The sequence below is a fragment of the Triticum urartu genome, chromosome 6, assembly GCF_003073215.2.
Source record: "Triticum urartu cultivar G1812 chromosome 6, Tu2.1, whole genome shotgun sequence".
NCBI classification, from domain to species: Eukaryota; Viridiplantae; Streptophyta; class Magnoliopsida; order Poales; family Poaceae; genus Triticum; species Triticum urartu.
In genome coordinates this window covers 33,617,000-33,633,629 of record NC_053027.1, presented here as the reverse complement: position 1 = coordinate 33,633,629, position 16,630 = coordinate 33,617,000, and the positions used below count along the sequence as shown (strand labels likewise).

At 46.5% G+C, this 16,630-nt stretch overlaps 1 protein-coding gene across 1 annotated transcript; it reads left to right on the top strand.

Annotated features, from left to right (window-relative positions):
• The first annotated feature begins 13,005 nt into the window (after positions 1 to 13,005).
• LOC125516039 (ATP synthase subunit 9, mitochondrial-like) lies at positions 13,006 to 13,475 on the top strand. The gene has a single exon (XM_048681526.1). The coding sequence runs from the start codon at positions 13,096 to 13,098 to the stop codon at positions 13,417 to 13,419; it is 324 nt and encodes a 107-aa protein (XP_048537483.1). The 5' UTR covers positions 13,006 to 13,095; the 3' UTR covers positions 13,420 to 13,475.
• The last annotated feature ends 3,155 nt before the right edge of the window (positions 13,476 to 16,630 follow it).

Below are 16,630 nucleotides of genomic sequence, written 5' to 3'. Positions count from 1 at the left end.
AAGCCCCCCCTTTGATCACCAGATATCGCCTACTCTTCTCTATACTGCTTGCATTAGAGTAGTGTAGCATGTTGCTGCTTTCTGTTATTCCTATCCTGATGCATAGCCTGTCCTTGCTACTACTGTTGTTACCATTACCTGCTATCCTACTGCTTAGTACAGGATGCTAGTGTTTCATCAGTGGCCCTACACTCTTGTCCGTCTGCCATGCTATACTACTGGGCCGTGATCACTTCGGGAGGTGATCACGGGCATATACAATATTCTTTACACTGTTACATTACTGGTGATATTGTTTGGAGATGGGGGCTGAAGGGGCAGGTGGCTCCATCCAGGTAGTGGTGGGCCTGGGTTCCCGACGGCCCCCGACTGTTACTTTGTGGCAGAGCGACAGGGCAGGTTGAGACCACCTAGGAGAGAGGTGGGCCTGGCCCTGGTCGGCGTTCGCAGATACTTAACACGCTTAACGAGATCTGGGTATTTGATCTGAGTCTGGCCATTTGGTCTATACGCACTAACCATCTACGTGGGAGTAGTTATGGGTATCCCGGCGTCGTGGTATCAGCCGAAGCCTTCGTGACGTCAGCGACTGAGTGGCGCGCGCCGGATTGGAACGTAAGCCTGCTCTTGTATTAAGGGGGCTAGTTCTGCTTCCGGCCGCGTTCGCAACGTGCAGGTGTGCTAAGGGCGATGGGCCTAGACCCCTGTGCGCTTAGGTTTAGACCGGCGTGCTGACCTCTCTGTTGTGCCTAGGTGGGGCTGCGACGTGTTGATCTTTCGCGGCCGGGCATGACCCCGAAAAGTGTGTCCGGCCAAATGGGATCAAGCGTGTTGGGGTATGTGGTGCACCCCTGCAGGGAAGTTAATCTATTCGAATAGCCATGATCTTCGGTAACAGGACGACTTGGAGTTGTACCTTGACCTTATGACAACTAGAACCGGATACTTAATAAAACACACCCTTCCAAGTGCCAGATACAACCGGTGATCGCTCTCTCACAGGGCGACGAGGGGAGGATCATCAGTTAGGATTATGCTATACGATGCTACTTGGAGGACTTCAGTCTACTCTCTTCTACATGCTGCAAGACGGAGGCTGCCAGAAGCGTAGTCTTCGACAGGATTAGCTATCTCCCCCTTATTCTGGCATTCTGCAGTTCAGTCCACCGATATGGCCCTTTACACATATACCCATGCATATGTAGTGTAGCTCCTTGCTTGCGAGTACTTTGGATGAGTACTCACGGTTGCTTTCTCCCTCTTTTCCCCCTACCCCTTCTACCTGGTTGTCGCAACCAGATGTTGGAGCCCAGGATCCAGACGCCACCGTCGACGACGACTCCTACTACCCCGGAGGTGCCTACTACTATGTGCTGCCCGCTGACGACGACCAGGAGTAGTTAGGAGGATCCCAGGCAGGAGGCCTGCGCCTCTTTCGATCTGTATCCCAGTTTGTGCTAGCCTTCTTAAGGCAATCTTGTTTAACTTATGTCTGTACTCAGATATTGTTGGTTCCGCTGACTCGTCTATGATCGAGTTCTTGTATTCGAGCCCTCGAGGCCCCTGGCTTGTAATATGATGCTTGTATGACTTATTTTATTTGTAGAGTTGTGTTGTGATATCTTCCCGTGAGTCCTTGATCTTGATCGTACACATTTGCGTGCATGATTAGTGTACGGTCAAATCGGGGGCGTCACAAGTTGGTATCAGAGCCGAGTGCCTGTAGGAATCCTCCTGCCACACTCCTTGGCCGAAGTTGAGTCTAGTCGATGAAAAATGTTTTACTAACATGGCTGTGCGGCCCATGGGCCCACGTCGCCATTGGGTGGTATTAGGATCTTTTATTCCTCGTCTATACTCTGGGACTCTGATCTCTCTTCTATTCGGGTTAAATGATTTTACTAAAATCTAACTTTAGGTTCTCGAAAATACTTCCTCCCGAAGAGCCCCATTCAGGCCAGATGATCGCCTGCTGCACCAGAAGATTTCGTAGTTACTCTCTGCTACTCTTTCGAGACTTTGTGCCCATCGCCTTTGTAAATTCCCTACAACTGTTATATCATTAAGGATAACTATATCCACTTGCCCTTTCAAATCCCATTGATCTTGTTATTACAAGATACACCAAAAATTCTCTGTATTGTTCCAAGAATATTTTGTGCCTACTGACTTGCAGTTCCTCGCCACCTGAATACCCCTACGGATAATTCCTCGCTCTTACCGAGTATCCGCTCATCCCCAGTCGTTCATGTGTTTCACATAAGTCCTCGAAATACCAATTGATTTTCTGAAAACCCTCAGCAGCCCATTGCTCTTGATTTCCTTGTCTTCCTGCATTATGGTTAATTCCATACTTCTAGTAATCTCCGTTGACATCCTCTGTCACTATCATTTCGAGTCACTTGATTTGATATGTCGCGAATGCTCGCAATCCTCAATCAGATCGTAGAATTCTTCCTTCCGGCTCAGACGTCATTTTGAACATGAGTTGGTTCTCGACCATTCAAATAGTTGTCGATTGTACCCCTAAGGCTATTCAACTTATCCAACCCTAATCAGAGTGTTGCTTCTGATCCCTTGATTTGAAAATCATAATTCCTTTGCATTTGAGCTTAAATTAGTCAGTTGTTTCTATGGTCTGATCTCCTTACCTTTTTCCTTCTTCTGGTTGAGTACCGATGCTCACATCAGATCCCTTGTGGACCACCAGATCATTTGTTGGATTTTATCTGACAACGTCCTTCATATTCAATAAGTCTGTGAGCCTTTCCTCGGATACATAATACCTTTGGTAAATTGTATCCTCTGCTTTCTCAAGCATGCTCTACTATCGAGCTTGTGATATTTATTCTTGAAATTTGTGGTATATGTTCCTAAGATGCCCTGATGGGTTGAACCTACGCCTTCCCTAATCCTTGTGAACCTGAAAGTTTTCACGAGTCATACTCTTCTGGTGCTTCCCCAGATTAAATTTCAACACAGCAACTTCTTCGAAGACGAGAAGTGAATGAAAGGTTATGCATTGGAGAAGTGGGAGTCGACCTTGAACTTTGTGTTCATGCCCATGGACACGATGTAGATCTTATCATTAAAGCTTCTCTTAAATTAAATTATTCCTTTGGTATGAGTTCATCTTATATCCGGGATCTGGCCTTTTGCAATCATGGTTTCGACCATGTTCTCTTTTAGGTACCGTTTCTCGTGCAAGTTTAAGCACTTGTCTTCTGCAGAGCAATACCCCAGTCCAACCTCTACTTTGATCTGTCGTCGAGTATTACCCCCTGGTATCTCGAGGATACCACGGGATACATAACTTCTTATGAGTTCTTCATCAACTAATATTCTTGCCGATTCCATTTTTCCAACGGGTTCTCAGTTGTTAGAACCCCTCAAGGACACCGACAACTGAATTGAGTCCGCACTACGATTCAACAACTCTTGGAAACCTTCATTACTTACGAGTCTGAACTCGATCACGTCATTCCGAGCCTACTCGGCTATATCATTATCGTGCCAAATTTTAACTGTGCTACCTGGTCCTTCTTTCCGGAGCACAATTTCGACGATGGGCTAAGCTTACGTTGATCTTCCTTGTCTTATCGTTTCACCTCAAACAACAAACTTGATTTCAAGTTTGTGTCGTACCCATGGTTCCAACAACCTTTCGCTTCATCATTCGTTTGACTTGATGTCATCGCCGACCGATTACATCTCCATGAAACCTCTCGACAGAAATTGTCATGATCATCATCAACATTTCGAGCTCCTCAAGGATATCAATTGAATTCCTGATGAGAAATACCATCCTTGCCCTTGATGATTTGTGTTATCATCGACCACTCGATTGCCTTCCGTTCAACACAAACTTGTTCGTGTTTTGTGTTATACCTTGAGATCCTTGCTATCCAGCATTTGTTCTCCTTTACCTTGGAGTATTGCCATCTTTTATGTCAAGAATGTTGTGAGAATTTCACCACCTCTTAAGAATTCTTGGTATCGTGATACTTCTCACCATCACCATTCTTTCTTGGTCCTCGTGTTGATTCCAACCGGAGTACCAACAAGTGAACGGTGTTGTTTGGATTCTGCACTTCTAGCAACCCTATTGCTTTGAAGTTAATGGTCGGCCGTTCGTTCTTAGACTATTGATTATTGAATCACCATTCTGACATTGGTCGTGCAACCCAACCCATATTTTGGGCGCACCTTTCAACCAATGTTTAATTGTGTATGTTTTCCGTGAGCATACTTCTTTATATCATTTGATCTGACAAATGTTATCTCCTTGTTCACTTAATTGTGGAAATCCATCTTTTGTTAATCTCGATGAATTGTCGCTGATTCCATCAGCCACCTCCTCATTCTATCCTTGATTTAATAATGAACTCATGATTCGGAACTTGCTTCCACAGTTCAATTCCCGAGAATCTTACAATGTCGTCTCGTCAATTTGTCTTGCACCTTTTCTTCTCAGGCATCTTGAGTCTGAGGTTTCCTAACACCGATCAGATCTGAATCTCGGTCAGATATGATGGTTGGAACATACTTTCAAGAGTTATAACATTGATCCTCATATGACCTGGTAAGGTGATGTCATGCCAGCACACCTGGCCGGAGGACCTACTGTTATAGTTTTCTTATTAGCAAGGTTATCCATTCTTCCATGAGGAAATTGCAATACTTATACTATAAGTTGTTCCTGATGAATCCTTGGTGTATCCAAAGTACGACCTTTGCTTGAAGACTATGTCAATGCTATCTCGAAGCATGTCTATGGAACTCCGATTTTCAACAAGAACATTTAAAGCCCAATGCTAAATGTTTCCTGCTAAATTCTCCAAACACCGTTGTATGGGTAATGCCATGAAATCTCTCTCCCCTTACCTAAAGAGTTTTCTACATTATATCATGTCATGGATATCATGCTCTGCTTATCCTTGGAAAGGATATACCCCTGAAATATGTGTTTGAACACATTTTCCTTTCCATTGTTTTCTTTAACCTTTCTTGCGACCAATATGATCTAAGCAGTAACAATTCCCTGCTTATGTAAACACCTCGGTGTACAATTCTGCCAGTGAGACCCTGTTTCTACTGTTGATGTCTTTCCGGTAACCGCCGATGGACGAGAACTTTGCCTACTGATACGCCTCGTTCAACGAGCAGGAAAATGGTTCTCCTCATCCCTCGCCCTTGGTACCGACGTTGTTGCCAACATAACTGACAGGCTAAGCTCTGACCTACTTACTATCATGACCGTGCAAGATGTCACTGCTCCTATTAAAAAAACCCACATGGTGGGCCCATAACCCACAGTCCCACAGGATCGAAACCTGACTCTCGTGTACACCCCATATTCCCGAGGTTATTCCTCGCGCGTGGCCTCGTATGTAATTCACGGGCCACCGTCCTAGTGATCTATTCTGGAAACAGATGCAATATTCAATCTCGTTGCTTTGGACCCCTTTCGCGTGTTGTTTCAGACATCGAGCGACTGCCTACCCGTTTGAAACTTCTCATGGTACCTTCTTACTTTACTCTCGATAATTTCTTAAGTATCTATTCGAGAGTTACTTCTACCACATTCTCTCAGTTATTTGCCAGGTAGTTGACCTTGAAGGTCCGTTCTTCAGTAGTTACCCCTTATCATTATCGTAAGTACGATGGAGTTCCTGAAGAAAGGACGACAACCTCATCATGGTGCATTGATGCATAGGAATGAAGACATCAGCGCTATGGATCGACCACTTCGAGAAGAGCAACCAAGACCAAGAAGAATCGTTAGAATTTCGTAACCTATTCTTCCCCCTTACTCCCCTCTTAAATCTCGGGACGAGATTTCTTGTAGTGGAGGAGAATTGTGACGCCCGGCTAATCAAGCTACAGTAACCTCTGATAATGATGCCACGTCACCACTCTTACTGTTGTAAACCTCGCGATGATTCAATCCCGTTTGAATTCAAAATTCAAAATTAAAGCAAACAATAAAAGTTTTTCAAATTTTAAAACAAAAGTGTTCGGGAGATGCCATATTTTACATAAGTAAATATGGTGTAATAAACACAATTTTATAAAATGCCTAAGTATTTTAAATAAATAAAAACAAAAAAAGGAAAATAAATAACAGAAAGAAACTAACAAAAAAAAGGGAAACCCCCCTCCCACGGCCTACGGGCCCAGCTGGCCGCCAAACCAGCCGGCCCAACCGCACCTCTCCATAACCCCCCCTGGACCCCGAAACCCTAGCCCACGTTCCCCACTCGCTCCTCCTTCCACCCCCACTCGCTCGCTGCCCCCCCGATCTGGATCGAGATCGGGGCGAAGACCAGAAGTCGCCCGACGCCACCCCGCTATCGTCGCCATCATCCCACTACGCCGGAGACCCCCTCGCCGTGACGCCCTCCCGCCTCTACGCCATCGCGCCTCAACGCCGCCCCATCGCCAGCGCCGCTCGTCGCCCATCGACATCGACGCAGCGACCACCGTCGCCGACCATCGCTGCTTGAGAACTCCGCCGACGCGCCATCGACCCCGTCACCTCGCCGCACTCGTCCCCGACGACCCGGACGCCGCCCCTTCGTCGTCCTCCTTCCCGAGCCCACTGCCACGAACCCTACGCCGCCCCTGTGAGCTTCCCCCTCCTCCTCTCTTCCTCGCGCTCACGCCATGGCCTCCTCCCCGCGGCTCTGCCGACGCCACCGTGGCCTCGCCGCGCCCGGCGTGCCCCGTGCCTATTGGTGCCCGCCCTGCTCGCCCCACTGCGCTGCGCTGTTGCTGCCGTCTCTCCCCGCTCGGCTTATGAGCCGCCGTCGATGCTCGTCGCCGCTTCACTGCTGCTGCCTAATGCTACTGCTGCTCAGCGCCGCGGCCCCTGCTCGCCTGCTGCCGCCGCAGAGTGCCGATGGAGCGCCGTGGCCACCGGCCTCCTCCCGCGGCGCTCGTCGCTGGGTCCGCCCGCACCACCGCCCGTCACCCGTTGCGCTCGCTGCCTGTTAACTCGCCCCGTTAAGCCCCCTGGGGCCTATGACAAAGGGGCCCCACCCCCAGGAACTTTAAAAAAAGAATAAAAATAATAGTAAAAATAATAATTAATTAGTTAAGATAATTATTTAACTTAGTTAATCATGTTAGTTAATCTAATTAACACTTTTAATTAGCCTTAATTATTTGATTAGGTAAACAGTGAATGACAGTTGGGCCCCACTGCCTTGTTTGACCGGTCAACGGTCAACGCTGACCGCTGACATCATGATGACGCAATAAACGTTTTCGAATTAAATTAATTTCTGATAAATCTAAAAATGATTAAATCTTTTAAAATTCATATAAAATAAACCGTAGCTCAGATGGAAAAACTTTGTACATGAAAGTTGCTCAGAACGACGAGACGAATTCGGATACGCAGCCCGTTCGTCCGCCACGCGTCCATAGCATAGTGAACCTGCAACATTTCACCTCCGGTTCATCTGTCCGAAAACGCGAAACACCGGGGATACTTTCCCGGATGTTATCCCCCTTCACCGGTATCACCTAATACCGCATTAGGGCACCCCTAGCACCGTTACTTGCCTTGTCATGCATCGTTATGCATCTGTTTGCATTATATTTATTGTTTCTTCCCCCCTCTTCTTCCGCTAGACACCGAGACCGACGCCGCTACTACCCAGTACGACTACGGAGTTGACGACCCCTCTCTCTTGCCAGAGCAACCAGGCAAGCCCCCCCTTTGATCACCAGATATCACCTACTCTTCTCTATACTGCTTGCATTAGAGTAGTGTAGCATGTTTACTGCTTTCCGTTAATCCTATTCTGATGCATAGCCTGTCCTTGCTACTACTGTTGTTACCATTACCTGCTATTCTACTGCTTAGTATAAGATGCTAGTGTTCCATCAGTGGCCCTACACTCTTGTCCGTCTGCCATGCTATACTACTGGGCTGTGATCACTTCGGGAGGTGATCACGGGCATATACTAAATACTTTACACAGTTACATTACTTATGATACTGTTCGGAGATGGGGGCTGAAGGGGCAGGTGGCTCCATCCCGGTAGAGGTGGGCCTGGGTTCCCGACGGCCCCCGACTATTACTTTGTGGCGGAGCGGCAGGGCAGGTTGAGACCACCTAGGAGAGAGGTGGGCCTGGCCCTGGTCGGCGTTCGCAGATACTTACACGCTTAACGGAGATCTGGTATTTGATCTGAGTCTGGCCATTTGGTCTATACGCACTAACCATTCTACGTGGGAGTGAAGTTATGGGACCGGCGTCGTGGTATCAGCGAAGCCTTCGTGACGTTACTGATTGAGTGGCGCGCGCCGGATTGGACCGTAAGCCTGCTCTTGTATTAAGGGGGCTAGTTCTGCTTCCGGCCGCGTTCGCAACGTGCAGGTGTGCTAAGGGCGATGGGCCTAGACCCCTGTGCGCTTAGGTTTAGACCGGCGTGCTGACCTCTCTGTTGTGCCTAGGTGGGGCTGCGACGTGTTGATCTTTCGCGGCCGGGCATGACCCCGAAAAGTGTGTCCGGCCAAATGGGATCAAGCGTGTTGGGGTATGTGGTGCACCCCTGCAGGGAAGTTAATCTATTCGAATAGCCATGATCTTCGGTAACAGGACGACTTGGAGTTGTACCTTGACCTTATGACAACTAGAACCGGATACTTAATAAAACACACCCTTCCAAGTGCCAGATACAACCGGTGATCGCTCTCTCACAGGGCGACGAGGGGAGGATCATCGGTTAGGATTATGCTATATGATGCTACTTGGAGGACTTCAGTCTACTCTCTTCTACATGCTGCAAGACGGAGGCTGCCAGAAGCGTAGTCTTCGACAGGATTAGCTATCTCCCCCTTATTCTGGCATTCTGCAGTTCAGTCCACCGATATGGCCCTTTACACATATACCCATGCCTATGTAGTGTAGCTCCTTGCTTGCGAGTACTTTGGATGAGTACTCATGGTTGCTTTCTCCCTCTTTTCCCCCTACCCCTTCTACCTGGTTGTCACAACCAGATGTTGGAGCCCAGGATCCAGACGCCACCATCGACGACGACTCCTACTACCCCGGAGGTGCCTACTACTATGTGCTGCCCGCTGACGACAACCAGGAGTAGTTAGGAGGATCCCAGGCAGGAGGCCTGCGCCTCTTTCGATCTGTATCCTAGTTTGTGCTAGCCTTCTTAAGGCAATCTTTTTTAACTTATGTCTGTACTCAGATATTGTTGCTTCCGCTGACTCGTCTATGATCGAGTTCTTGTATTCGAGCCCTCGAGGCCCCTGGCTTGTAATATGATGCTTGTATGACTTATTTTATTTGTAGAGTTGTGTTGTGATATCTTCCCGTGAGTCCTTGATCTTGATCGTACACATTTGCGTGCATGATTAGTGTACGGTCAAATCGGGGGCGTCACATAGACGAAATATTCTTATTATGTCAATGCCAATTGAATCAATGTTATTAGCTGTCAATTTGATTTTTTTTGGTATTTTCCGTTTCTTTGGATGATATGATGGGTCAATCATTTGCTTCATTAGTTCCAACAGTGGTGTTGGGAGCCCCCAATAGAGAAGGACGATGCGGAAAGGTATGGTGGGAATACAAACATGCCTGGATAGAAGAAGTAGATGAAAGACCTCCAGGCCCTAACTTCTGTTTCAAATTCAAGGTTTTGTAACTTGAAGTGAAGGTTGTCACATTTGGTACTGGTCAATAACTTACGGCGAGACGAGCAGCAAAAAAATAAAAAGAACATTAATAGGTGGAAGTCTTCGAAACTTACTTGTTAGTTCGGTTGTGCCTTGATACCTATCTATAGCTTTCCTAGCGACTTTGTTTACTCATTGCTAGTAAGACTATCTGCTGATCCCAGGAGATGAGGACTCGTACAAGTATCTGACGTGATTAGGCGGGGACAGGATTCGAACCTGTAGTCTTCAGGTCATGAGCCTGATGATTTGACCAATTCCTCTACCCCGCTTCTTCCCTTGATCTTTCTTTCCCTCTTCCCATAAACATTGATTCTCTCTCCTAACCACTCTTAAATATGTGAAATACACGGAATGGATCCAAAACTACAAGCAAGGGAATCAACTTTGACCGCTCTTAAGGTGCCCGCACTCTTGGCTTGAATCGCTGACTTGTGTTTCGGTTTAACCGAAAAGAAGAATCCTATCATTTCACTACTCGACAGAGGCTCCTCATTCATCCATCGAATACAATAAAGAGTAGATAGCCCACATGAATCATGGGAATAACAATACGAGGCCTTTGATGTTCACTCAGGGTAAAGTGGCAGAGGTATGACCTCGAGAAGAAAGAAAGATCGGGTGGGGAAAACGGGCTTCGAACCCGCGACTTCTAGCGTGACAGACCAGCACTCTAACCAACTGAGCTATTTCCCCCTTTCGTAGCCCCGCCCCCTGCTCATGAAACGGCTCTGCTGCAATGGATGGCAGAGGGTCCATAGTACCCGATGTTGGGGATCGTAGCAAAAATTTAAAATTTTCTATGCATCACCAAGATCAATCTATGGAGTAATATAGCAACGAGGGGAAGGAGAGTGCATCTACATACCCTTGTAGATCGCTTAGCGGAAGCGTTCAAGTGAACGGGGTTGATGGAGTCGTACTCGTTGTGATCCAAATCACCGATGATCCTAGCGCCGAACGGAAGGCACCTCCGCGTTCAACACACGTACGGAACGGAGACGTCTCCCACGCCTTGATCCAGCAAGGAGGAGGGAGAGGTTGAGGAAGAGAGTCCAACAGTAGCACGACGGCGTGGTGGTGATGGAGTGGCAGTTCTCCGGCAGGCCTTCGCCAAGCTCACGCGGAGGAGGAGAGGTATTGGAGGGGAGGGGCTGCGCCAGGTTCAAGGGTGTGGCCGCCCTCCCACCCCTCCACTATTTATAGGTGGGGAGAGAGGGGGGAGGCCCCCCTAGATCCCATCTAGGGTTGGGGGCGGCGGCCAAGGGGGGGAGGAGTGCCTCCCAAGTCAAGTGGAGGCCCTTCCCCTTAGGGTTTCCCCTCTCCCATGTGCATGGGCCTTGGGGGGCTGGTGCCCTTGGCCCATTAAGGTTAGGGCGCCCCCTACAGCCCATGCTGCTGTATTGGATATGGTGGAACATTTTCCGGACCTCCGGACCCCTCCGGAATCCTCCGGAACCTTCCGGAAGCTTCCTGGTACAATACCGGAAAAAACCGAACATTTCCCAGAACCCGAACAACAACTTTCCATATATAAATCTTTACCTCCGGACCATTCCGGAACTCCTCCTGACGTCCGCGATCTCATCCGGGACTCCGAACAACATTCAGTAATCACATACAAGTCTTCCTAATAACCCTAGCGTCATCGAACCTTAAGTGTGTAGACCCTACGGGTTCGGGAACCATGCAGACATGACCGAGACAACTCTCCGGCCAATAACCAACAGCGGGATCTGGATACCCATGTTGGCCACATGTTCCACGATGATCTCATCGGATGAACCACGATGTCAAGGATTCAATCAATCCCGTATACAATTCCCTTTGTCTATCGGTACGATACTTGCCCGAGATTCGATCGTCGGTATCCCGATACCTTGTTCAATCTCGTTACCGGCAAGTCTCTTTACTCGTTCCGTAACACATCATCCCGTGATCAACTCCTTGATCACATTGTGCACATTATGATGATGTCCTACCGAGTGGGCCCAGAGATACCTCTCCGTTTACACGGAGTGACAAATCCCAGTCTCGATTCGTGCCAACCCAATAGACACTTTCGGAGATACCTGTAGTGTACCTTTATAGCCAACCAGTTACGTTGTGACGTTTGGCACACCCAAAGCACTCCTACGGTATCCGGGAGTTGCACAATCTCATGGTCTAAGGAAATGATACTTGACATTAGAAAAGCTTTAGCATACGAACTACACGATCTTTGTGCTAGGCTTAGGATTGGGTCTTGTCCATCACATCATTCTCCTAATGATGTGATCCCGTTATCAATGACATACAATGTCCATGGTCAGGAAACCGTAACCATCTATTGATCAATGAGCTAGTCAACTAGAGGCTTACTAGGGACATGGTGTTGTCTATGTATCAACACATGTATCTGAGTTTCCTATCAATACAATTCTAGCATGGATAATAAACGATTATCATGAACAATGAAATATAATATAATAATAACCAATTTATTATTGCCTCTAGGGCATATTTCCAACACCCGAAGCATTGGAGTGATCCAGTAGCCGGGAAGGGGCCTCTTCATGCGTGAAGGGACGGGAGGAAAGAAAGGGCGGTAGATGATAATGCGAAAGGGCGTCGCATCTGGCTTGATAGTAAAGCCAAAGAAAGACGCCCCAAGACAAGATACAACTGTTGGGAATGGGACATGATCAATAGAACCTTCTCGATTCTACGAGAATTTTTATGAAAGCGTTTCATTTGCTTCTCTTCAATGGAAGTTTCATTTTCCCAGAATGTATCCTAATTTTGGCCTAATTCTTCTTCTGATGATCGATTCAACCTCTGATCAAAAAGATAGACCTTGGTTCTATTTCATCTCTTCAACAAGTTTAGTAATAAGCATAACGGCCCTATTGTTCCAGGAAAGCCAGGGTTCTGAGCTCTTATCCCTTAATGGGTAAGAGCGAAAGCCCGCAGTCTGGGGTTCTAGGCTGCTTAAGTAGAGTCAGTAGCCGTAAGCCCCAGATAGGGGAGACTATTTATTGCTGCTTCATTGTCCTTTCCCTTTGCTCTAGCGTTAGTCGCAGGAATCCCTCTTGCATTAGTCATAGTCATCTATTCGTCATACTCGGTAAAAAGGAGGTGGTGGAGCTGGGAAGATGATTATACTTTATCGGTTACTTGGACTTAGAGACCAATTATAGAAAGAAGACAGTAGCTGAGTGAGTTTTATGGATCTAGTTTATGAGCAGCTTAACTAGAAAAGCAAGCAGAAGGAATAGAAGAATGAAATGCGGAAATAGGGGAAGGGCGGGTAGCATCTACAGCTCATTTTCTTTAATAAGTGACAAGCCTTGCAAATTGTGATAATATGTATCAAATTAGTGGTCCGCATAACCCAATATTTGAAAATTATGGAGGTGCAGGCCCAAGTACTTCGAATCATCAACAAGAAATCCAAGAAAGAACAGCGAAGGAAAAACATGACAAGAAAAGTGTTTTATCGACTTGAGATGTTAGAAGGTGCTAAATCAATAGGTGCTGGAGCTGCTACAATTGCTTTAGCCGGAGCTGCTGTCGGTATTGGAAACATCCTCAGTTCTTTGATTCATTCCGTGGCACGAAATCCATCATTGGCTAAACAATCATTTGGTTATGCCATTTTGGGCTTTGCTCCTACCGAAGCTATTGCATTGTTTGCCCCAATGATGGCCTTTCTGATCTCATTCGTTTTCTGATCGCATAAAAAGTCATGAGATCAAAAAATAAATGTGAGAATGTAGTTACAGATGTACCTCTGTCCCTTCATCTTTTTTAAAGGAATCGAGGCCCGGCCCAGCTCGCGTCGTTCCAACAACCTACGGGGAGCACCTTAGTATACGATCGCGCGCAGTAACTGGGAGTCCTATTACACCTAAGGCCAACCTCCATTCACCAAACCCAGGTTGCATAAGTAACCTCCTACCAGATCCGATAATGTATCAGGATCAGACCCCCTCTCTGCTGGTTGCCAATCCAAGGGTTTGCAAAGCATCTGAAGATTGAGTTTGATAGGGAGCAGATTTATGTTCAAATTGCACATAACATAACAAGAATTCTCTATATACTCTTGACCTTTCTTAAGAACCAGCACTGGATGCTAGCCCCCTTCATCGTCAGATTTAGGTTCACCGCTAGCATAGCATTCTCAAATGCAGATTGCTCCCCGCTTGAGCCTTTCATACTGTATACCTTTTCTACGCCTAAAACAAGTTCACGTCTCTCCTCTCTGAAGTCGGACCTTATTGAAAAGTAGTACGCTTTCTTTCGTGGTGTTCAGGATCCCATGCTTTGTAGTTCACGCATGGCTTTCTCTAACGAAGCTAATGCCGAAAATTAAAGACCTTAAACGGAAAGACACAGGAGGTGGCGAAAAACGAAAAAAGAGAAAGAGCTTACAAACTTTTTGACACTTCCTTACGCTTTCTTTCAAGCATGGCTTCTAGGACAACGGAGAGTATTCCAAGATAAAGAACCAGAACTGAGGTTGACACTACTGAAAGATAAAAGAATGGTGGATAGATGGATTCGCACCATCCCAAAACCGAAATACAAACAAACGAAAAAAGACGAAAATAAATACTCCACCACCAGCCTACCTACTAGCATGTATTAGGTGTTTCAAGAACCTAAGTCCTTACAAAAAGAAGAATCCATGATCACTATATACCCCCGAAGGTACCGAGCCCAAACATCTGAAGCCATACGGATACTCACATCTGCAAAAGGCTGAGATTGAGAATTGAGGAATTGCTAAAGAATTCACTGATACAATCCTCTACTAGCCCCTTCCTCTTTCTCTGATGTGTTCTTAGAACCCACTACCCTCCCTCCAAAAAGACCATGTGACCATCGGATTCACCTCACGATAGTCAACCAGTGAATCAAAGGCCTTATAGGTATTCACACCGCCGGATGAAATTGAAGCCTGGGACCCTTGAAAGCTCGCTTCTCTTCCTGAACTGAGGGAAACCGGTGCCTGAGAGATCCGTTATCTGCAGCCTCTGAGCTTGATTGCACATCTCAAACTTCAAAAAGTCCTTTTTCTGATGTAAATTCTGTCTGTCTCCTTTGTCCTTCCTAACGCTAGTCTAGTCTCCGATTAAAGGATTGATACGGGCGTGCTTCCTTGCAGAGGGTTGTTTTAGACACCTACCCACCAGAAACTTCTCTTTGCCACCCACACTCAACTAAACATTGATGATTCTTTTCCAGAAATCTCAAGAGCCTTTTGTTTATTTCAAACGCTTGAGACTGAAGTCCATTCAAAATATCACACACTAAATTACAGTAGTGATCAATTGGCGGAACCTTCTGATAAAATGACAGATTGGAAACCAACACCAACACGTCTAGAAATTCTGAAGGATAAGGCTTCTCTCGTCCAAAGAACGGTCCTCTCAAAGGTATAAATAAATAGACATTAGTCTTACTAGTTCGGTCTTTTTCTTTTTTTTTATGATGCCCACATTTCATACTTCTCAATTCTTATTTATTCAAGGGTTTCTCGATGCATAAGCGAGGCTTCGCGGTCGAAGTACCACATAAGCAATAAAGCCAATAGACCTTGAATAGCCTGTACGAAATAACTTGTGAAGAGGATTTACTAGAGTCTAAAAATCTTGTACGCAAGTTGGCACAGCGCTTTCAATCAATCTCGCTCATCTGGTCTGCCCGGTCAAATCAGTGATTAGGCTGTGCTGGTTGATTTCATCATTTCTAGGTATACCCTCTCCCTTTTCTACGAAGGTTTGCTGCTCTGCCTGCACCAGTGAATTATTCTATTCTTGTCCTTTGGTTCAGTTTGTGGGGAAATCAGAATTCACCATTGAATCCTGTGGATCAGCTCCCCCTTCCCTAGGGCTAGAGGTATTTACACACTGCATTGAACCTAACGCTAGAGCGAGTACTACGATGAAAATCACTTTTATGAGCGAAAATAGCCGAAAGTGATTCTAGATATCCCTCGTGGGTTTGCATAAGTAACCTCCTATCAGATCCGATAATGTATCAGGATCAGACCCCCTCTCTGCTGGTAGCCAATCCAAGGGTTTGCAAAGCATCGGAAGATTGAGTTTGATAGGGAGCAGATTTATGTTCAAATTGCACGTAACATAACAAGAATTCTCTATATGCCCTTGACCTTTCTTAAGAACCAGCACTGGCGTATGGGTAGCAAATACACATATCAGAAGAGCCAAACCGAAAGCACTTGCTTCAAAGAAGCAGCAGTTACCAAGAAATTCCTGGCACCTACGGTAGAGATCGGAGGTATTTGGCCCCCAAAAGGGATTGGGGTTTTAGATCCTTGGGAAATCCCTCTTCTTAATACCCCTATTCCCCCTTCATCCGGAGCTGTCGTAACTTGGGCTCGAACCCGTGTCTTTGACATGAAAAGACGATGTCCTAACCTCTAGACGAAAGGGACCAAAAAGCTATTTTTCATATACTTAAGATAAGATAAGTGGTTCCTTTTCTTTATATACGCAGTGGGCCTTCAAAAAGGAGCGAGGGAGTGATGGGCAACCTTTTTTTATATGTTGCTCGTGAGCCGCCAAGTACCAGTCTCACAACAGTAATCAGAATGGAGACAAGGAAAGGAATCGAGGCCCGGCCCGGTAGCGATGCCTCTCACGCGGATGGGAGTTACTTTTCTTTATCACCGTAAGCGTTACTAACCCCTTTCACTCTGCTTTTGGTAACGAACTTACGAACAGTCTTTGCTTGAGCAACTTCTTTTGTGGACAGCCTTTCTTAAAGTGGTCTCTCTCTTCTTTTCACAGGCAGAGGCCGCATTCCCCTTTGCTTTTCTTTTGCAACTAAGCTTAAAAGAAACATAGTAGTCTTTCAAGCCATTAGTGTTGCCATAGGCGACACACAGAGCCCGCACTGTTAGATGGGACAGCGCCA